Genomic DNA, 22,975 nt, shown 5'->3' with positions numbered 1-22,975 from the left:
GAATCACTACCCCTTTTGCTATATTTCTTAGTTATTCGTTACTCTTCTCCCTCCAAATAAACAGAGCCTCTCTACTCTCTCTCTCTCTCGATTGCCATGGCGGTAGCAGAATTCTCAGCTTCACGCACAGAAACTCGGTTTCTAACCTCTCAATTCTCTTTATCATCCTCACCAACACGTTTCTATAACCACCGTCGTATTGAGTTGCGGGCGCCTTCACGAGCCCGCAATGCCAAAGTGCTCTGTTCTATTGCACCCAGGTAAGTGTTTGGTTTTCATTTTTTATTCGATTGGATTCCTTTACTATATCTTCTCCTTTCAATTGTTAAATTCTACTTCTCTACTTCTTACATGTTATTATCTCTGTTCCATCTCAGCCAAGTACAGGCACCGGTCACTTCACAGGTTAATGAGGTCAATAAAAACGACTGCTACGGGGTCTTCTGCCTCACTTACGATCTCCGAGCCGTATTCTACTTTAATTTTACTCAACCCTTTCTTTCTTCTTCTTTTTTATTTTTTTTTTTTATTTTTAATTTCATTTTAATCTCCGTTTTCATGAGTTGGTTCTGTGATATTTTTCGTTGTTGCATTTGGGTTGGTTCCTTTGGTAAGCTCATATACTTTGACGTGAAAGTAATTTATAATTTAGGATCTGTTCATCTCTGTGTTTGTTATTAGCATCGCTATGATTACTTGGTTCTGCATCTATTTTTTGTTCATATGTGATATGACACGAACTCGAAGAAGTTTAGGATATTTTCACTGTCTCTTTTTCCCCCTTTACATTTTCTTTTGTGAAGAACGTAAGATTAGGCATTAATTGGGAACCTAAGTGTTGCGTGTGAAAACCTCCGGTACTTGGTTCGCCCGTGAATGAACCTGCAAAACCAAGCAATGAGCGCAAGAGGGCCGGTGTGGCTCCGGCCTAGGACTCTCCGATGCTCAAGTCGGGTCTTCAACGCGACAGCAGAATCTCAGTACTAAAAAGCCGGATGTGGAATAGAGCTCCATACCTGGGTATTTATAGAGTAAGGAGGAGATGAGACGGTTGGGAGAGTCCTAGTATGGTAGGAGTCCTTCTTTCGGAAGGTCTCTCGCGAGAGCGGAGTGGAGAGTTATTTTTGGGTCGGACTCTTATTAAGGTAAGAGTCCACGTGGAGTGTGATTCTGTGTTGTCGGGATCGTGGCTCGGTCCTTATCCCGTGATTCTCGGGATGTGGGGGTCGGTTCTCGGATTGAGGTCGGGTCGGCCACGTGGCAGCCTCTGATAGGTGGGGTGTTTTATGCCTCATCACTAAGTTCTAGTTTCAGGGAGAAGTAGTGGATGAAGTCTCATACATAAATTCATGACTTCCCTAGAATGAACTACATTGATAAGTTCTCTACCAGATAACTGGCGTCGTACCCATGATCTCAACTTTGCAAGAAAAAGCATCTTTCTTTGTGGTGGTTTATATTAGTAGACCAAAACTAATTCCTTTGGATTTGATGCATGAAAATGGGTTTCAGGATCTAGGTTTTGATTAATAATTGAAGTTTCTACCATTGATTCGCTAGCATTAGGTGCATGTAGAAATCTTGAAGCGCCCGACCGGGTTTGCAACATGAAGCTAGGACAACATTGACACATCTAAATTGGTAGTCACTACTATTCTCCAACCCCCCCCCCCCCCCCCCAACAGAAGTCTTCCATTTTTCCTTAAAAAGAATGGCCTGAAAATTGTTTTTCTATCAAATAAAATAAAAAATTGGGTGATATCATTATTTATTCTCTCCCCCCCCCCCCAATTAAAATTATCTCGACAATGCCTTAGTCTAACTAAATAGGGTCTGCTACACGAATCTTCTTTTACCATTCAACTCTATTCATAGGCGTACTTAGCTTGACAGATCTCCAATCAATAGCTGAAAAGATGAGGGGAAGTCAGTTACGATTGTTTGGTCGTGTTCAACAAGATCAGTACTTCACCATTGCAAATGAGCAGGAAGGTGCAAGTTGAAGGATCTACAAGGACAACAGAAGGCCAAAAAGGATGTGGGCTATTGAAGTTGAGAAGATGTCAATAATAGTGATCAAATAGTAGTTATGTCCCTAGATAGATGGGAATGATAGAACAGGGATCTTTCCAGCCATGATAGCTAGGTACGATGGTGTGATTGAACATTAAAAACAAAACAGTGGATTTTGAGTTATTAACAAATCTCAGCATAACTCCAGCAAAACCAAACGTATTATTAATAGCTGTTCATCCCTGCCAAGTCCCACCCAAAACTCACCTTTTTGTGACTCTTCATTATGTGCAAGAGAACCATGATAACTGTTCAAGAAATTCTATTCTTCTGTACCGTTAGTTTTTTTTTTTTTTTTTTTTGGGGTGGGGTGATATGTGCACTGCAGATGAACCCTCTCACAGTTTCTGAGACGGGACATTCGAATGAGGAAGACTCAATTTTTTTTTTCTAATTCTGATAGTACTTTTGTCACTTATGGGAAAGAAGCATATGTGTTCGGATTCCATGAAATTGTTTTATTGCAGTTATGTTTCCAGAAAATGACTCTCCTTACCATCTTTTGATTGTTTAAATTGATGTTATCTAGTGCTAATGCATTTGTTTTTAATCGTCATTACAGGAAGAGGAGACAAAATCGTGGAAGAGCTTAATTAAAGTAGCAGTTTCAGGTGCTGCTGGAATGATATCTAATCATCTGCTTTTCAATGTAAGGAATTCTTTTTAATTGAGCTATCTATGTTAGTTAGTTATTAAGATTCAATGGCAATCCATAAGTTCTCATTATAGTTTTCTGTAATAAGTATCGTTTCACAAGATAATACTGATGTCCCCTTCATAATATTCAAGAAGAGCCCTTTCTTTTTTGTGGATGAAATTGGAGATTGATTTTCAAGAGTGGGAGCATTGTTTCTGTAAAATATGAGAGGATCCATACCTGAGTGTTGATCAACATAAAACTGCTGTACAATCCCCAATCAATAACAAATCATATTCAACAACATATGGACTTCCAAGAAATCTCAAAAAGGAAAACCTGAAGACCTAGTTCGCATGGTTTTATAGCATCATAGGATCATAAAGTACTAATGTGTTGGATGAATTCAGTATACGTTTTGAGAGACAAATGCAACAAATTATCGAGATAAAAAAAATTAGAAATAATTTGCTACAAATATGGAAACACACTTTCCCAAGCCAGACTTTTCATCAAGATAGTAGCTCGATTGATTAGTGATGTTAGTTGACTTTGATAGAGCATTTGGTGCTTATTGATGAGCAGATACCTGCTTGCTGCAGCTTTTTAGCTTCTTATAGAAATTGTTCTTACATAATGATGGAATATGTTGTTGCTTCACAGTGGTGAGCCCAATTACTGATACCAATGACTACTATCCATCTCATAAATTCATAATAACTCTGTACTTATTTTCCTGAGTTCGATTAATAAGTACTCATTTGGTTCCATATTCATGTAACGAATACTTACCAGTCTTTTAGGAACATTACCTGGCTTGCTCTAGTGAACATCAGACTTCTATCCAATTCCATAATTCCTCAAAGATGATCCACTCCCTTTTTGCTATTGAACTGCTATTGCAAACTTAAACCATCTGATCAACAAAATGTAATTTTGACTCACAACCCCACAAGAGCTTTAAAAAAAATTAAAGGGGAAAAACTAAACCCTGAAATATAGATTTGTTGAACAAGGACACACATTTTCTCTATGTTCTTACACTTCGCAATTTCCATTTCAGAGTTTGAATCTAACTTGTCTCACTTTGTCAGCTTGCATCTGGTGAAGTTTTTGGGCCAGATCAACCCATTGCCTTGAAATTATTGGGGTCTGAAAGGTCATTCCAAGCTCTAGAAGGTATGGCTTTTCGAAGTTGGATAATTTTGTCGAACTACCTCAGTTTTTTTTCCCATATGAGTTACATTTTCTGAAAAGGTAGCATGCAAATAATATAATGGACACAATGATATGACAATCAATTAAGAGAATAATTTATAGACAAGACCTAATAAGCGCATATCACAGAAGGAAATATTTTTTTGATTTAGAGATACACCATTAAAGCTATAAAGTAAAATATAGAAATTTGCTAGTTAGTAGGAACAAAACATGAAAATATATAACTGCTAACTAGTTTAGAAACATGGGAGTGGGGGCTCAGCACGCCCTCACCCGGAAGTAGATCTGCATGCCGTGGCAGGTCAGTTGGGTTGAAATCTGTGTACAGGTTGACTCCCATGTCCTGTACTTGCATGTCAAGTTTCAGCTCAATGCGGTTTGCCAAGTGGCAAAACAAGGTACTGAAAAAAGTAGGGAGTACCATGGGACTATCATGGGTGCATGGACATACACGGGAGGGTATGCCTACAGATACAACAACAAAAAACTCAGCCTTATCCCAACTTAATGGGGTCGACTAGGGTATGCCTACAGATGTGAGGATATATTAAATCTCAATTTGAAACTTGACCTGTGGTCAATTTACATCATTTTCTAAATATCCGACGGTCAGAATTGCTACATCACTCATCCATGTGGCAAAAAAAGAGGGTGTGCTGGAACATTTTCCCCAAAAAGAGGAGACACACACACATGGTAGCAATGCTTGTCTAAGACCCCCCCCCTCCAATGCAAAATACAGAGATCGTAATCTGTCCTCTAAAATCCCTAAGAAGGTGTGGTCATCTGTCTTTCTTTGATTCCAGTCCACTATTAATTTTGGGTCATTACAAAAGCAACTAAATTGAATTTTTTTTTTATTTTTACGAATTAATCCACTATATTTATTTCTTAATTTAGGAGGCAATCTTTATCACTATTTAGAAGAGTAGAACAAAAATAGGAGCCCAAAAAAAAAAAGGTAAGAAACAAGTATGTATGCAAACCTTATGTAGATTTCTGAAAATTTCTGAATTATTGTGTAGCCAATCTGAGCCCATTAGTTGATCTTGAAATTATGGGTTCTTGGAATGGTGAATGTCATTTCTCCAAGCACTTCAATGTTGTGTTGGCCTGTGCAGGAGTTGCCATGGAACTAGAGGACTCCTTATATCCTCTTCTAAGGGAAGTAAGTATCAGCATTGATCCTTACGAGGTGTTCCAGGATGTAGAATGGGCTCTTCTAATTGGAGCAAAGCCTCGAGGTCCTGGAATGGAACGAGCTGACTTATTAGACATAAATGGGCAAATATTTGCTGAACAGGTTCTTTTGTAGACCTCTCCTATCAATCATAACTTACATATAAGTCATAACTTACATCTACCTCACTCACTGTTTGTTATATATTCCTCAATCCTTTGGTTGTTAATCTAGGGAAAAGCACTCAATGCTGTTGCATCCCGTAATGTTAAAGTGATAGTCGTCGGCAACCCTTGCAATACAAAGTAAGGAAAAAATCTTGAAATGTGATTTTCCAATTCGTTGATTCTTATTCAAAGACCTGATTTGATTTCTCTGTCCAGCGCTCTTATTTGTTTGAAAAATGCACCAAATATACCTGCAAGGAACTTCCATGCTTTGACTAGGTTGGATGAGAATAGAGCCAAGTGTCAGGTAGACATTGCCAATGAAGATGTTCTTCTGGTGATGTTTTTCAATTATGATTATCACTATAAAAATAAATGAAATGTTATACCATATTTGTGCAGCTTGCCCTTAAAGCAGGTGTGTTTTATGACAAAGTGTCAAATATGACAATTTGGGGAAATCATTCCACTACTCAGGTTACTGGATAGGTTCTGTAGAGAATGTGCAAATATGTAAGAAATGTCCACTTGGGACTCTCTTGAATGAAATTTATTTTTTAAAATTTATATAGGTTCCAGATTTTTTGAATGCAAGAATCAATGGTATTCCTGTGAAAGAAGTTATGAAGGACACTGATTGGTTAAAGAAAGAGTTCACTGAGAAGGTCCAGAAGGTAAATGTTTTAGAATAGAACTGCTCAAGACTTTAATTGCCAAATCTGGTTGCATGTAAACTCTCAATTAATAGAGGCAGACAAACAATGGTTTTGCAGCGAGGGGGTGTGCTGATTAAAAAATGGGGAAGATCTTCAGCCGCATCAACTGCTGTATCAATAGTTGATGCCATAAAGTCCCTCGTTACTCCAACGCCAAAGGGTGATTGGTTTTCTTCAGGGGTGAGTTCATGTTTTTCAGAACTTTTACGGTTCTCAATATTGAATACATAAGCATGTTGTATTATGCATATCTTTTTTTTTTTGGGGAGGGGCGGTGTCACGAACCAACTGCTCTAGCAAAATATTTCACTTCATGTTAAACACTTAAACCAAGAAAGGAAATAATTTTTAGCTCAATGCTCACGACAATGGCCCAAAATGATAAATCCAAACCAACGTAATGACTGGCATGTCATCCATTTAGTGCTCTTAATATGGTTTATTTTCATTTCTTTCTACTTCCCCACTTTGAAAGATATTTCTTGTTCTGGGAAAGATAAAGAAGACTAGGCTACGGTAAATTCCAGCTTCAAGTTCTTATATTTTACTCCAGGTCCCACCTTTCACACCATTTGACTGTCCTAAAATTGGAAGATATTGATAAAATTCAGAATTTGGGAGATAGATATATGTCCAATCTTACATTTTACTGTGCACTTCCAGGTTTATACCAATGGAAATCCATATGGTATTGCAGAGGATATTGTTTTCAGTATGCCATGCAGATCAGATGTGAGTTCTGTGCTTGGTGATTAATTACTAATGATGTTTCTTTTGCTTAAGTACATTTAAGATACTCCCATCAATTACCTTTAATTTTCAGGGAAATGGTGATTACGAGCTTGCAAAGGATGTGATCATTGATGACTTCCTCCGTGAGCGTATAAAAAAGGTTTGCTTTATGAACAACTCATTACTGATGGACACCAACATGTGGCATTCATCTGACATGTGATGCAACTCTGCCAATATATTGCAGTCTGAAGCTGAGTTACTTGCTGAGAAGAGATGTGTGGCTCATCTTACAGGGGAGGTAAGTAATTTGGGCACAAGTGTGGTTATAAAGATCCTAGAAGATCACCTTCTTTGGTGGCTAATCAAGGTAACACATTACAAAATTTACAATATGATGTGCTCTTATCCAGGGTAATGCATTCTGCGACCTTCCTGAGGACACAATGCTTCCTGGAGAACAGTAAGACTGATCCAATGGTACTTCTCTCAGAAATTTAATAGAAGCTATCAACAAGAGAAACAAAATTTCAGAGCATAAGCTTTTCAGAAGTCTGCTGCTTGTTTATATGTACAATAAACACACGCATAGGTCCTGATTAGTGACGTATTTAGTGGCGGGAAATGTGGTGGTTTTGATCCATTGTCAAATGCTCTGGAATGGAATAGCTTTGAGTTGGTGTGGTATCACCATTTTTTCGATCCAATAAGCACGTCTAAATCAGTTAAAATATTAGATAAATTGTGTACTTGTATCCTATTCTGTTGTATCCTATTCTATGAAGTCCAACTCTTCAATTGTGGAATAAGTTTCTTTGATGGCAAGGATCTTGCATGTTGCTCTCCTTCCTGCAGACTGCTTTCTATTTACATTTTTTTTTGTAATTCAATAATAGTCCTGAAAGATTACAGCATACATAGGGTATGTAGTAATTCTTTTGGAATTATTTTCTTTTCCCAAATTTTGAGTGGGCAATGAAGGTAGGTTGGTGCTCATACCACCTGATCATAGATGTGATAGTCGATAAACATCAGATTATTTTGTCAAGGTGACTTGTAGTCGATAAACATCAGATTATTTTTTCAAGGTGACCTGTCAGATGTTGAATAAAAACCCTTAAACATTACATTAATATATCAGTGCAATGTTCCCTATACGTTCAGAAGTTCTAGCTTTTACCATATTTATTTTATGAGGAAAGAAAGTACACGTTGTCAATGTTTGCGTTTCTGCATACATGACGTTTTGAATTCCTTGGGTGGCCATGTCCTAATCATTGGCATTAAAAACATTTTCCACTATGCTAGATGAAAGAAACACCAATGGGTTGAGCTTGGTATAAGAAAGAGCAAGAAAGGTAGTTTTAAGATATGGCAAAGGACTAAGGAGGTAGGGGATCTAAAAAGATATAAATCTACTAGAAATGAAGCTAAGAAAATTATGGAGAACCAAAGACGAGGAAGTATAATGAATTTTGCAACAATTTGAATACACAGGAAGGGGGGAAAAACTATCTTTAGGATAGCTAAAGCAAGAAAAATGATATGTAGAGATGTTGACCATGTTAGATGTATTAAAAGTGAAGATGGTACAGTATTAATAAGGGATGAAGACATAATGAAGTGATAGAATGAGTATATTTGTAAGAAGAATATAATTAAATTACTTTTGTACCCTTAGGCGGGCAAACAAAAGGGTAACAATGCCTTAAATGTATAAACCAAGTAGAATTTGTATCAAACAAAAAGGCAGTAGAGTAGGCCAGATTGCCAGAGGCAAGCCAAATTCTTGAAAGGGAGAATGATCCAAACGATGCTAAGTATGGTGGAAATCAAATCATCCAATAGGGGGTTAATAAAGAGAAAGTGTGTGGGGTCCATGGGGGATGTGAGAAAGCGTGCGTAGAAATCTGCACATTGGTGTCATGACAATTAATCTTTTTTCCCCACTTGTCTTCTTTATAGGGAAGGGATTGCTACTACGCTGTGTGGCCCCTCTATCGGACCAAATCGGACAGTTTTCCTCTAATTTCAATAAAAATTTATTTTATTAGAAAATTTATCCCTAAAAACCATTCATCTGATATAGGATCGGGCAAGCATTGGTATCAAGTAAAACAAATATCAATACAAATCAACCAATATGCATGATCTTATACCATTTTTAAAATCATGGAACCTTGGCTACATAATCAGGAAAACGGGGAAGGTTTCTAAGCAAGCCACAAAGGGGATGCTCATGGATTCAGTTTATTATATCAATCACTATTGATACCAATACGGATTGGTCATTGTCGATACCAATACAGATTGGTCGTATCGAACACTTCTATGCCCAAGTCCCAAGATTCCAATTGCAGCTTTTGTTTTTTAAACTACTTTGCCCTCCTTAGTTGTTGTATCTCCAGTCAAGTATTAGGTTAGTATTGGTATTGGCCACAGTCGATCTGATCTTGATACCTAATATATGGGTATGTAGCACTCTCTCCCCCTCCCTCCACATGAAATGACCTCTTTGCCCCCTCCTTTATATAGGAAACCATTTCATTGCCTCTCATTGTTTCCATAAACATGTCCCAAGCTTGATGTTGAGCTAAGTAAAGGAATGGTGTGACCAAACTATATCATGATAGATATGATGCAATCAAATGGGTATTGGTCAAATTTCAATTTGGTAATCCAACATAACTATAGGCCCTCCTTGTATTCTAAACTCATATATACTTTTTTTTCACATCAAAGTCCCTTAATGACTTAAATGCTCATCAACTAATTCCTATGCCACATGGCATAACATACTTACTCATACCATAATTGAACACGGTAGCTACTCTAACCCAACTACATAGGCACACACGAAAGAACAACATGCACTGTAATACATAATTAGAAAAACCTGAAGTGAGGATTCTTTTTCAGGTCTTCTCACATAACAAGCATGGGTTCACATTGACACTTTTCTTCTCAGACAATATGTGGATTTCTACTGAATGAATTCACCTCCTACCCTCTCATTGGTGTAGTGACCCACTTTAATGTCACTATTCACCAAAAAAAAAAAAACTTTAACGTCATGGGAGCGAGACTTTTACCCCAAAAAAAGGGTAAGGGATGGGCCGCCATTTACTTTCCACAAGCTAGCGGCATGCATCAATAGGGGTGCGAGATGGGCTAAGCAAAGGTGTCATTTCACAGGGGTGGGGAGAGATACAGACACATGGCTGGGCAACCCAACATCGTGTCCAGCCTTTTTCCAAAAATTATTTAAAGAAATGTTTTACATAAGAAACGAAGGAAACAATGAGTAACCCCACCAAGTTGCATATGATATTGACTTGTTCCTATTGTGTTTATTATTATGGGAATTGATGTTGGGACCATGGATTTAGTTCACGATATTGGTGGTGGTACCGGCACCATCTATACTGATACCAATACCAATGTGTATTAACCATCCACGCCGTATCAGTCCAATTTCATATCAAAATATTTTTTTTTATTAAAAAAAAAAAACAAATCGAATTTCAGTACCATTTCGGTTGGATCCATATTGATCACAGTCAATATGACCGATCATGTACTAATTCCTAAAACCATGGTTTGGGCTTAAACTAGTCACAACTGTTGAAATGGATATTAAGTCTTAAAAGATTTGATGTTGATTGAGCACTCCATGAGTAAAACAATAACTACCAAGTTCCAACCTACATAAACGTCTTATGGAGCGATATCATCCATACATAATTATGGAAAAATCATCAAAACAAGCGTCACCAAAAGAGGCTTATCTACATGGTTTGACCTTTATTTTAGCAATGTGGTGGCTTGTTTAATCAAATTGACTATTTACTAGTAAAACCACTAGAATATTAACTACATGCCGAGTTTTGAGTTCTATCCATATTGGATGGTCTACTATGTTAGACTTTTATCCTTTTATGTTTAATAATTGAACTGTCATGTGGCATATATTGGGATTGTTAATTAAGAGAATATTTTTCATGTAGAATTGATTTCTTTTTGTGAAATTCTATTTAATTGTTAGTTTTTTTTGTCCAAAAATATATTTTATTGTTATTTTACCCCATTTTAATATGTGTACGTTTTAAATGTTTTTAAGATAAAAGAAGTTTCAACTAGTTTTCATGTGCCTCTTTGAGGCTTACATCCTTTTGGAAATGATGCTTCCAAGGGGTCTTTTGCTCTATAAATAGAGGATGTTTTGGATACTTGAGAAAAGGGATTCCATTTGGTCTACACTCTCTGAAATTCTCTACTTATTTCTACCTCCACTTTCAGTATTTTTGAGAAGTCTTTCTACTCCATCCCTTTGATTGATTGAGCACACCCCGAATGTGTATCGACATGGCCTAGTAAGCGAGTGTAACTACTAACTGGAAGGGCCTGTGGGGTTATTTTATCTTGGAGGTTGATTCACAAAAATCCGCTTTGTATTATGGGGGTGTCTACACTCTTAAGGAGAATGACCGGTACGTGGCACGATTCACCTCACTGATTCCTTAAGTTTCTCCATATATTTGTAGGGATAAACCTGTGATGTATGGAGTTTGAGTCTACCGTCTACAACCTTGGTTTGTCTACAATTCAGATAAGTACTCTATACCCCTTATTGCATGTGGTCTCATGTTTGTTTTGGATGACTGTTTTCCAACATATGCATTGAAAAAAAAGAAGGAAACGTGGTTTGGTTTGCTAAGCTCTATGATTCCCCACAATCTGATTCCCTTGGGCCAATTCACTCCATTTGAATTGTACTATTACTACATACTTCACCTCTAAATCAGTGCCACCACCAATATCAGGTAGAAAAGATTCATTCTTCCGGTAGCTTTGTCAGACGATCGCTATCTAATCTTGTACAAAGAAAACCATCCCTAAATCCTTCCTTTGGGAGTGGTGCTTTCAAGGTCCTTTGCTTTATAAATAGATGACATTTTGAACACTTGAGAAAATGGATTCCATTTGGTCTACACTCTCTCGAATTCTCTAACTAATTTTGCTTCCTCATTCATTGTTTATGAGAGGTCTTTCCACTCCATCCCGTTGGTTGATTGAGTACACCTTGAGTGTTTTTCGATATGGCCTCGTAAGCGAGTGCAACTACAACTGGAAGGGGCTGTGGGACTATTTCATCTTGGAGGTTAATTCACAAGAACTCGTTTTACACCATAGGGGGTGTCTACAGTCTTAAGGAGAGTGACCGGTGGCACAACTCAGCCCTACTGATTCCTTAAGTTTAAGGTATCAGAAATTGGATTGGGATAAGGATTGGCTATCGATCCGGATTGCCCTAAATCATTTTGGATCGGACTGAATTGCCTTTGTTTTTGTGGTTTTAGGTGTCCGAAATTGATTCAGGACCGACCAATATTGATCTGAATCGCCTTGAATTATTTTGGATTAGAAGGAATTGCCCCTTTAAAAAAAGAAATCAATTTCTATTACTTATTTATCATTGAATCCTACCAATGGATTGGTATTAGATTGGTCAATATTCAAGATTGGCCTCAGTATGTCAATATTGATCCGATCTTGACATTATATATGTTTTTTATATAGGTAAGAGATCTTTGTGGGGAGTATACCCCTAAGTGCATTCATGCCCACTGAGGGAGTATGATGACATCAACAGGATGGTGTTTAGCTCCTTTCATGAGGGTGGGGTGGTCATTTTGCCCTATGGCAGGATGCTCACTCCCCACACAGAGAACTTTCTTCCTTTTTAATATTTGTAAAAAATTTACATTCATGTGATTCCTTATTTTTCAATGAATCTTTTTATATTTTTATGATTTATTATATATTATATTTAGGGAATGTCGTGCGATATGATCGCCACACTCTTAGAAAATTTTGCACTTTTATTGGGACATAACTGTCATTTCATGCGATCCCATTTCTGGGTGCAGGGGTTGCGAGGCACACTGGACCATAGTTAGTAAATACCCGTATTATATGTGTATCCGAACGTATGAATGAAAAAAACTCCGTATTGCGTATAATACTTTAGAATCGGCAAAATACGTGCATTTTAAGGGTCGCCGTATGATACTCGAATGAAACGCGTATAATACATTTACATATATATTTAAAAAAAAAAAAACTAAAATCTATCTTAACCATTAAACCAATTCCTAATACTAACTGTTAGATTAAAAAAATACCTAAAATCCACCAAACCCTCGTCTCTTCTTCAGCGAAAAACCAAACTTCTAGCGGCTAGTTCCCCATCTCCATTCCTCTCTATCTCTTCTTCCTCTTCTTGCATTCTGCCGGTGATTGCAGCGGTGGTTCTTGCGTTCGTCAAGTCAGCGATTACAGTGGGGCACTTGAAGCGACAATTCTTAAGGTATTTTTCAGAAACCTTTTTCCTTCCATTCTATGGAGGATAATCACAAGGAGGGCTTACAAATTGAAGCCCAACAACAGCACAAGGCAACTCGTTCAGTTTTTTTCAAGAAACCCAACCAAACGAAACATATATAATTTGTGAGAACTTAAAGCTTTTCTTTGCCAAAGACTCCATCACTGTAGATTCAGAACCATCCATTCTTTCTATTTTTGACGGTCAAAGAGATCGACTTTGAGATTTATTAAAGTCCAAAACCCATGAAGCATGAAATACACTCAGATTTAGTTAATATTTAATAACAAACTCAATTAAGCGCCAGAACTGAAACCTAAAATTAGAAATTGAAAATAGAATCTAAAACTAGAGAAGAAATTAGAAAGAAAAATATAAGAGGGGGGGGAGGAGAGAGTGTTGCGGGAGAGACGTTTATCTTGTTCCAAAGATGGCAAGATTTTATGAATGAATAGAAGTCATGTTATCTTACTTCTTGTTTGGTACATAAAAGCTAAAAAGACTCTTTATAAGCAATATTCATTTCAATCATCCCTTTCGATTGGCCATTCTAATCCCTACAATAAAGAATGTAATGAATCTAGGCTTATTAACCAATCAAACTATATATTTAGGCACATCAGTAAATGCTATTATAGTGTTTATTAGGTGTACATGTCTATTGCATAGTGAATATATGCGCGTATTTTTGTTCCTGGATTTTTACATAGCAACTGTATTATACACGTATTAAATACGTACCATATTATTATCGTATCATATTATTGCGTCGGATTTTTTGAAACATATTATTAGTGTATAGTCTGTTTGACTGCCGTACGTATCCGTTCCCGAATTATTGTCTTTCCCAAACTTACTAACTAGTAACTATGCATAGGACCAGGTAGCGTTCTTTCTCTCTTATTTAATAAATCTCTTTGAAAAAATATATATATAATCCCTTCATCATAATAGTCGAGTCTAAAAACCTAGTTTTCCACGTATGGTTTCAGCTCCTTTTTCACTCGTTGTGAACTCATTTCCCCCCTCCTTTTCAGAAACGTGACTCTGCCTCTCCGATGGTTGCAATGGTTCCACAAAGAGGGTGTGAACATTGGAGTGCCTAAACGTAACAGCAACAAGAAGTCGGCCAAGATGGAATCTGGGGCCAAAAAAACCTAATCAGAAATAGGGTGACGAGGGAGGGGCACTATTTTAGGTAGTTTTGTTGTAACACAGACTTGGGAGTTGGGATGCCCACACCGCCCTGAAGGTCCTCCTGCCGCAGCTTTGGTAGTAGCAGCAACTTAACTGTCGTGAGTTTGTAACCCTAACATCACCGGCTCATCTTGCATAGAAATGGTGAAATCGTACCTCAGATACGAGCCTGTGGCGGTATTTGGTGTGGTAGTATCGGTGGATTCCAACATCAGTTACGACAGCACCGGAAAACACCTTCTCACACCTGTGCTCGAGAAGCTCGGTGTTTGGAATGTCAGGCAAGGCATCTGCTCCAAAACCCTCTCCCCTTCTCCTTCCTCATCCGGCCCTTCCCTCGCCGTTACTTCCATTGCTTCCCCCCCTTCTTCTTTGGTAAGCAAAACCATTTCTCTTCTTGTTCATGTATAATTTTAACTGTGAAATTAGTTTTGCTGCTGCTGCTTCTTCGTGTATTATTTATTTTCATTTATGTGCCAGATTATACTTCCCTCTGTATAGAAGAAATAGTGATTTTTCCTAGATTGCTATTGTTATTTTTGGTAGATAGCAAGCGGTTATGCGGATGGGAATATAAGGATTTGGGATATCATTAAAGGAACTTCTGATACCACCTTGAACGGCCATAAAGGTGTTGTTACTATACTTCGTTACAATAAGCTTGGCTCCTTCTTCACTTTTGAACTGAAAATGGAGACTCATTCTATGAAGTCCAACTCTTAAATTGTTGAATGAGTTCATTGATGGCAAAGACCTTGCATGTTGCACTCTTCCCTGCAGACTGCTTTCTATTAATATTTTTTTTTTTTTTTTTTTTTTGTAATTCAAGAATAGCTCCAAAAGATGACAATGAATCCCGCATACATGAGGTACGTAGTAATTCTTTTGGAATTATTTTCTTTTACCAAATTTTGAGTGGGCAATGAAGGAAGGTTGGTGCTCATTCCACCTGATCATAGATGTAATAGTCGATATGCATTTGATTATTTTTTCAAGGTGACTTGTCAAATGTTTAATCACAGCCCTTAAACATTACATCAATATATCAACGCAATGTTGCCTATACATCCAGAAGTTTTAGGGTTTACCATCTTTATTTTATGAGAAAAGGAAGTAAATGCTGTCAGTGGTTGCGCTTATGCATACATGACGTTTTGGATTTCTTGGGTGGCCATGTCCTAATCATTGACATTAAAAAACATTTTCTGCTATGCTTGATGAAAGAAATACTAATGGGTTGAGCTTGGTATAATGTTTGAGTTAAAATAAAACCGCAAGCGTACGGGTCAATCGTAGCTACGGGTCGAACACGAGGAGATATACACCACTCTATTTAACTAATCTTAAAAGTAATGCAAAGTGAACCAAATTAATTAAATTACTAAATTAATGGTAATTAAACTAACGGATCCTAAACCACAAGCATCTAACAAATTACGCATCTACGGGATTAAGTTGGCGTCCTAACACATAAGAAAAATAAAAGAAATAGAGGGAGAAGAAGAAGAAGGAGAAGGAGAGAATGAGATTGAGAGTTTAGATAATGCAAACCTAGATGTGCTTAAACCGGATTAATTGAAGAAGCTTGAATGAATACTTGCATGAACTTACCATGGCTTGCTCTTCTAAATCTCCAAGTCTTGTCATCAACATAGGAGCTTAGACTAGGAAGCTTAAAACTAAAACTATTACAACCATATTGAAGATATTGAAGCATAAACTAAACCTATTACGACCATTAAACTACTCTTATGAAAGCAAAACTAAGAACTTGAAAGAACTAATTTATGAAATTAAAATTACAACCATTAAACTAATCTTATGAAAGCAAAACTAAGAATTTGAAAGAACTTATTTATGAAAGCAAAACTAAGAGCTAAAGCCAAAAATAGGAAAAGAAGAGAAAATTTCACTAATTGAATGAATAATTTTACAAGAGAAGAGGGGGTATTTATAGGGGAAAGGGGATAAGAGGGGGAGGGAGGCTTCCAACGAATTTGGGGCTTCTCTCCCTCTAAAAATCGTGGAGAGGAGATAAGGTGGGAGAAAAAAAATAAAATAAAAGATAAGAGAAAAGAGATAGAGAGAATGTGAAAATCTAATTAGAGAAGGGGGGAAGAGAGAGAAAAGAATAAGTTAGGAAAGAGGGAGTGAGAACCCGTGAGAGATATGGGGTGTGAAAGAGAAAATAGGATGAGAGGTGGTGAGAGCCGTGAGTGGGAGATGGGTAAGAGGAGATAGGAGAGAGAGTTTAAGAGGAAGTGGGAGAGAGACAATATAGAAAAGAGCAAGAGAGAGAGAGAGAGTCCGTGAGTGGGAGAGAGTTAAAGAAAGAAAGAGAGAATAGGATTACAGATGGAAAGAGAGAGATTATCTCTTCTTCTTCTTTTTTTTTTTTTTTTTAAATATCTTTTTCCTCTTATCTCTCCTACTATTTCTCCCATCTTTGCCGATCCTTGCTTGTAGCCCACTAAACTTCTACTTTGGATATGAAATTCCTCCTTTGTCCTTGGTAGCTTCAGTGGGAATTATTCTCATCCTACTCTTGGTCACATGTGAACAGGTGTGGGTCCCATTTGGCTTTTCTTTCTCCTACAATTGTAAAAACAATGCAAAAAGAGATAAATGCTTGAGAGGATCTCAACCCTTGATCATAATCGTCTTCCTCGAAGCCAAATATAAATCTCAAAAAAATTCAAACTGGCCCGGGCTTGTGTTTCGGCTCATTTCTGGCCCATTATCATTTCTTGGGCTGAAAAGAATAATTGACTATACAGTGGCCTAGACGAATGCGTACTTGCGTTCCGTCACATCCAACCTGCTCCAAATTTAGTCATCTTTATAGCCATGCAAAAATATTAAGTAGCTTTACGTGTAAAATTGGAGATGTAGCCTCTGATAGTCCAAAATAGCAATAAATAGCCCAAAAATCTGAAACGCACAAGAAAGCACCAAGTAACTCTGTCCAATGTGGTAAAATATATGCTTTATGCCCTAAGATTTCACACATAAATGTGCTCATCATATAACATGTTAGAAACTCCTTGGGTTTTTTACAACCTTAAATCAATTCCATACAGTAAACTAGAACATGATTGAATAAAGAAAATAGGAGAAACAGTATGTACCTTGCACCCACGAATGTGTATTTATACTACAAAATCCTAATCCTTGTCCACCCCACAATGGAAAAGATTAGTATACCCTCATTAACCTTAAAGTGGTCCCAAGCCGGGTTTTATGCTCATGGATCCACACCAATAGTTAGGGTATAATTAATTAAGTCAAATATAATATTAGTAATATCTTATATAACAAAGAGTAAGAAAGCTAATTTTAAGATGGGTAAAGGACTAAGGAGGTAGAGGATCTAAAAAGATATAAATCTACCAGAATAGAATATTGTGGGGACAAAAGGCGAGAAAATATAATGATCTTTGCAACAATTTGAACACACATGAAGGGGGAAAAAATATCTATCGAGTAGCTAAAGCAAGAGAAATGATATGTAGAGATGTCGACCATGTTAGATGTATTAAAAGTGAAGATGATAAAATATTAATAAGGGATGAAGACATCATGAACCAATGGAATGAGTATTTCTGTAAGAAGAATATAATTGAATTACTTCTGTACCCTTCCTTAGGTAGGCAAGCAAAATGGTAACAATGCCTTAAATGCATATATCAAGCAAAATCTGTGTCAAACAAAAAGGCAATAGAGTAGGCTAGATCGCCAGAGGCAAGCCAAATTCTTGAAAGTGAGAGGGATCTAAATGACACTAAGTCCGGCGGAAATCGAATCGTCCAGTAGGGTGTTAATGAAGAGAGGGTGTGTGGGGTCCATGAGGGATGTCAGAAAACGTGCGTAGAAATCTGCACACTAGCATCATGACAATCTTTTTCCCTCACTTGTCCTCTTCTAGGAGGGGATTGCTACTAGGCTATGTGGCCCTATATCGGACCGAATTGGACAATTTTCCCTTCATTCTAATTAAATTTTATTCTATAAAAAAATTATTCCCTAAAAACCATTCAACTGATATAGGATCGGGCAAGCATCGGTATCAGGTACAACAAATATCGATACAAATCAAGCAATATGCCTGATCTGATACCATTTTTATAATCATGAAACCTTGACTACATAATCAAAAAAAGAAGAAAGGTTTCTGAGCAAGCCACAAAGGGTATGCTCATGGATTTAGTTTATGATATCAGTCACTATTGATAACAATACGGGTTGGTCACTGCCAATATCAATACAGATTGGTCGCATCAAACATTTCTACCCCCAAGTCCCAAGATTCCAGTTGCAGCTTTTGGTTTTTTAAACTACTTTGCTCTCTTGGTTTTTGTATCACCGATAAAATATTAGGCTAGTAGTGGTATTGGCCACAGTCGATCCGATCTTGATACCTAATCCATAGGTATGTAGCACTCTCTCCCCCTCCCTCCACATGAAATGACCTCTCATTGTTTCCATAAACATATCTCAAGCTTGATGTTGAGCTAAGTGAAGGAATGATGTGACTAAACTATATCAGGATCGATATGGTGCAATCAAATGAGTATTGGTCAAATTTCAAATAGATCTTCCTCGTATTCTAAACTCATATATACTTTTTCTCACATTAGAGTCCCTTAATGACTTAAATGCTCGTCAACTAATTCCTATGCCACATGGCATAACATACTTACTCATACCATAATTATACCATAACTGAACACGGTAGCTACTCTAACCCAACTACATAGGCACACACGAAAGAACAACATGCACCGTAATACATAATAAATAAAAAAATTGAAGTGAGGATTCTTTTTCAGGCCTTCTCACATTATGAGCCATGGGTCCACACTGACACATTTTTTTTTTGTGGATTTCTACTTAATGAATTCACCTCCTAGCCTCTCATTGGTGCAATTACCCACTTTAATGTCACAAGAGCGAGACTTTTACCCAAAAAAAAGGGTGAGGGATGGGCACGTCACTCACTTTCCACAAGCTAGTGGTATGCATCAATGGGGAGCTCGGGATAGGCTAAGCAGAGGTGTCATTTCAAAGGGGTGGGGAGACACATAGCTGGGCAACCTAGCATCATGCCCAGCCTTTTCCTAAAATAAAAAATAAAAAAGTTTGTTTTATATAAGAAACCAAGGAAACAATGACTAACCCCATCATGTTTCATATGATATATTGACCTGTCCTTATCATGTTTATCATTATGAAAATTGTTGTTGGGATCATGGATTTAGTTCACGATATTGGTGGTGGTACCAGTCGTTGTCCATACTGAAACCAATACCAATATGTATTAACCATTCGGGCCGTATTGGTCCGATTCTAGATCAAAATATTATTTTTTCATTTAAAAAAAGCTCATCAGATCCGAATCATTTCAGTTGATCTATATTGATCAAGTATCTATATTGATCACAATCGATACAATCAATCTGGTACTAATTCCTAAAACCATGGTTTGGGCTGAAACTTCACGATTGCTAACATGGATATGTAAGTCTTAAAATATCTGATGCTAACTGAGCACTGCGTAAGGAAAACAATAACTCCCAAGTTTTGACCTACATAAACGTCTCATGGAGCGATATCTTCCATACATAATTATGGGAAAATCGTTAAAACATAGCGTCACTAAAAGAGGCTTGTCTACATGATTTGGCCTTTGTTTTAGCAATGTGGTGGGCTTGTTTAATCAAATTGACTGTTATACCAGTAAAATCACTACAATATTAAATACATGCCGAGTTTCGGATTCTATCCATATTGTATGATCTACTATGTTAGACTTTTATCCTTTAATGTTCAATAATTGAACTATCATGTGGCATATATTGGGATTGTTAAGAAAATATTTTCCATGTAGAATTGATTTTTTTTTTTGTGAAATTCTATTTAATTGCTAATTTTATTTGTTCAAAAATATATTTTATTTCTATCTTTAATATGTGTTAGTTTTAAATGTTTTTAAGATAAAAAAGTTTCAACTAGTTTTCATATGCCTCTTTGAGGGTCACATCCTTTGGGAATGGTGCTTCCAAGGGGTCCTTTGCTCTATAAATAGAGGATATTTTGGACACTTGAGAAAATGGATTCCATTTGGTCTACACTCTCAAATTCTCTACCTAGTTCTGCTTCCACTATCATTGTTTTTTAGAGGTCTTTCTACTCCATCCCTTTGATTGATTGAGTACACCTCGATTGTGTCCTAACATGGCTTAGTAAGCGAGTGCAACTACTACCTGGAAGGGTCTGTGGGGCTATTTTATCTTAGAGGTTGATTCACAAGAACTAGTTTTGTACCATAGGGGACATCTACAGTCTTAAGGAGAATGACCTATGGCATGATTTACCCCACTGATTCCTTAATTTTCTCCATGTATTTGTAGGTTTTTTTTTTTTTTTTTGGTAAACGGAGATCTTATTAAGAAATCAGTGAAGGGCTCGCAATCGAAGAGGTACAAGATTCCTTCAACCACATAGTGGAATTGGGCCACACTGTCTTACACTAAAATGACAGGGTCTTCCAGACTAGAGAGTCTGCAACAACATTTGCCTCCCTAGGAATGTAAGCGAAGTTACAAGAAGATAAACAAGGGATAAGAAATTTTATGTCGTCCACAACCGGTTGAATGAAGGAGGGGACTGCACTGGATGGATCAATGATGTACGAGACAGCCTTCGAGCTGTCTGATTCAATAATGAGATCATCCACAGCCTGAGCAATTCCTTCCAGGATACCATATCGAATTGCCAAAACTTCTCCCAAACTAACATCATCAAATGAACTTGTGTCTGAAATAGCCAAAATAGGGGAACCATTTGTTGACCTGATAACTACACTAATCCCACATCTTTGGCTCATCGAGTCTCTTGCGGCATCACAGTTCACTTTCAAAACACCTTGAGGGCAAGGTTGCCATTTCTATGTAGGTCTAGAGCGATCAACCTTGCCATTCAACACCCATTTTGTAGTCTGCAGTTGAGCTAATAGAAATTCCTTTTGTGCCTTCGAAGCAGCCTCGAGGACCTCCAATTGGGACCAGGTCTTTCAACCAAACACTTGGTCGTTCCTAGCTTTCCAGATGAGCCAGGTAATGAGGCTAATAAGACAAAGAGCTTCCTTCCCTTCCTTCTTCCCCAAACCTAATAAGGTCCTCCAAGCGGTGATCCATTGCGAAAACTTCAGGCTAGGATCAACTAAACTTTTAAAAGAGAATTGAGAGAAAAACCATATAGATTGAGCAAACTGGCAATGCAAGAAAATATGATCTACAGTCTTCATATTTGCTCCACACCTTACACACTAGTTATCAAACTTAAGCTTACGAAGCTGCAGTCCTTCCCCTGTTGCTAAACCATCTGCATAGGCCCACCAGAGCAAGGATCGAATCTTAGGGAGGGTATAGCATTTCCAGACTTCCTTCCAGGCACTTTTCGGCACCATCTAACAAGAACCTTTCGATGAAGAGGAAGGCTTACATGAGAGAACCTGCTTCTCCTTGTTACTTAGCAATTGGTAAGCCGATTTCACAGAGAACCTCCCATTTCTCAATACTCCCTAAATCAGTCGATCCTCTTATGGGAATAGAGGGAGTTGACTCTTGAGGATTGCCTCCTTAATTCCTTGAGTGAACACCTCATCCATGATCTCCACCTTCCATCTTCGATTCTCTGCATCAATGAGGTCTACGACATGCTAAATAGGCCCTCCATATCCTTTAAAATTTTGCACTCTATAATGAGGAAGGCCCGACACCCATCTCTCCAAATGTTAATAGCTTCCCCTATTCCTATTCTCCAATAAAGTCCTTCTTCGAGAACCTTTCTTCCCTCCAATATGCTACGCCATCCCCAAGAGGGGCAATGACCCGGGGTAGCTTCAAAGAAATTGCACGTAGGGAAGTAGGTGGCTTTCATAAGTCTGCTCCAAGCTGATTCCGGCTCCTTCCATAATCTCCAGGCAGCCTTGGCCAACAAAGCTCTATTATGAAAAGCAGAATTTTGAAAACCCAAACCTCCATTAAATTTCGGTTGGCAAAGCTTATTCCAAGATAGCCAATGAATTTGTGAAGCTTCTTCTTTCCCACCCCAATAAAAGTTTGCTGCCAAGGAATTTATCTTGTTGTGAATAGCGGCAGGGAGCTTGAAATGGGATGAAGCAAAGTTTGAAGTGGGAAGGATAACAAACTTCAGAAGAACGTCTCTTCCTGCATTCATGATGTATAGTGTTTGAGTCTACCGTTTACAACCTTGGCTTGTCTACAATTCAGATAATTAATCCATATCCATTAGTACATGTGGTCTCATATTTGTTTTGGATGCTATTTTCCAACATATGTATTGAAAAAAAAATTTGTGGTTTGGTTTGCTATAATCTATTATTCCCCCAATCTGATCCCCTTGGTCCAATTCGTTACGTCTGAATTGTAGTGCCAACTTGGCCTTTAAATCATTGTCACCACCAATATTAGGTAGATAAGATTCATTCTTTCGATAGCTTTGTCAGATGATCGCGATCTAATCTTATACAAAGAAAACCGTCCCTAAATCCTCCTTTGGGAATGGCGCTTCTAAGGGGTCCTTTGCTCTATAAATAGAAGACATGTTGGACACTTGCGAAAAGGGATTTCATTTAGTCTACAC

At 37.6% G+C, this 22,975-nt stretch overlaps 1 protein-coding gene across 1 annotated transcript; it reads left to right on the top strand.

Annotated features, from left to right (window-relative positions):
• Nucleotides 1–28: 28 nt before the first annotated feature.
• Nucleotides 29–7,264, top strand: LOC122651918 (malate dehydrogenase [NADP], chloroplastic-like). Its single transcript, XM_043845486.1, has 14 exons — nt 29–260; nt 378–468; nt 2,636–2,722; nt 3,805–3,889; nt 5,053–5,234; nt 5,346–5,416; nt 5,495–5,585; nt 5,681–5,755; nt 5,851–5,952; nt 6,052–6,174; nt 6,658–6,726; nt 6,818–6,886; nt 6,974–7,027; nt 7,140–7,264. Exons 1-14 carry the CDS (start codon nt 97–99, stop codon nt 7,191–7,193), a joined length of 1,317 nt encoding a protein of 438 aa, XP_043701421.1. The 5' UTR covers nt 29–96; the 3' UTR covers nt 7,194–7,264.
• Nucleotides 7,265–22,975: the final 15,711 nt, after the last annotated feature.

This window comes from Telopea speciosissima, chromosome 2, assembly GCF_018873765.1.
Source record: "Telopea speciosissima isolate NSW1024214 ecotype Mountain lineage chromosome 2, Tspe_v1, whole genome shotgun sequence".
Taxonomy (NCBI): Eukaryota; Viridiplantae; Streptophyta; class Magnoliopsida; order Proteales; family Proteaceae; genus Telopea; species Telopea speciosissima.
This window is presented reverse-complemented; position numbering and strand designations above follow the sequence as displayed.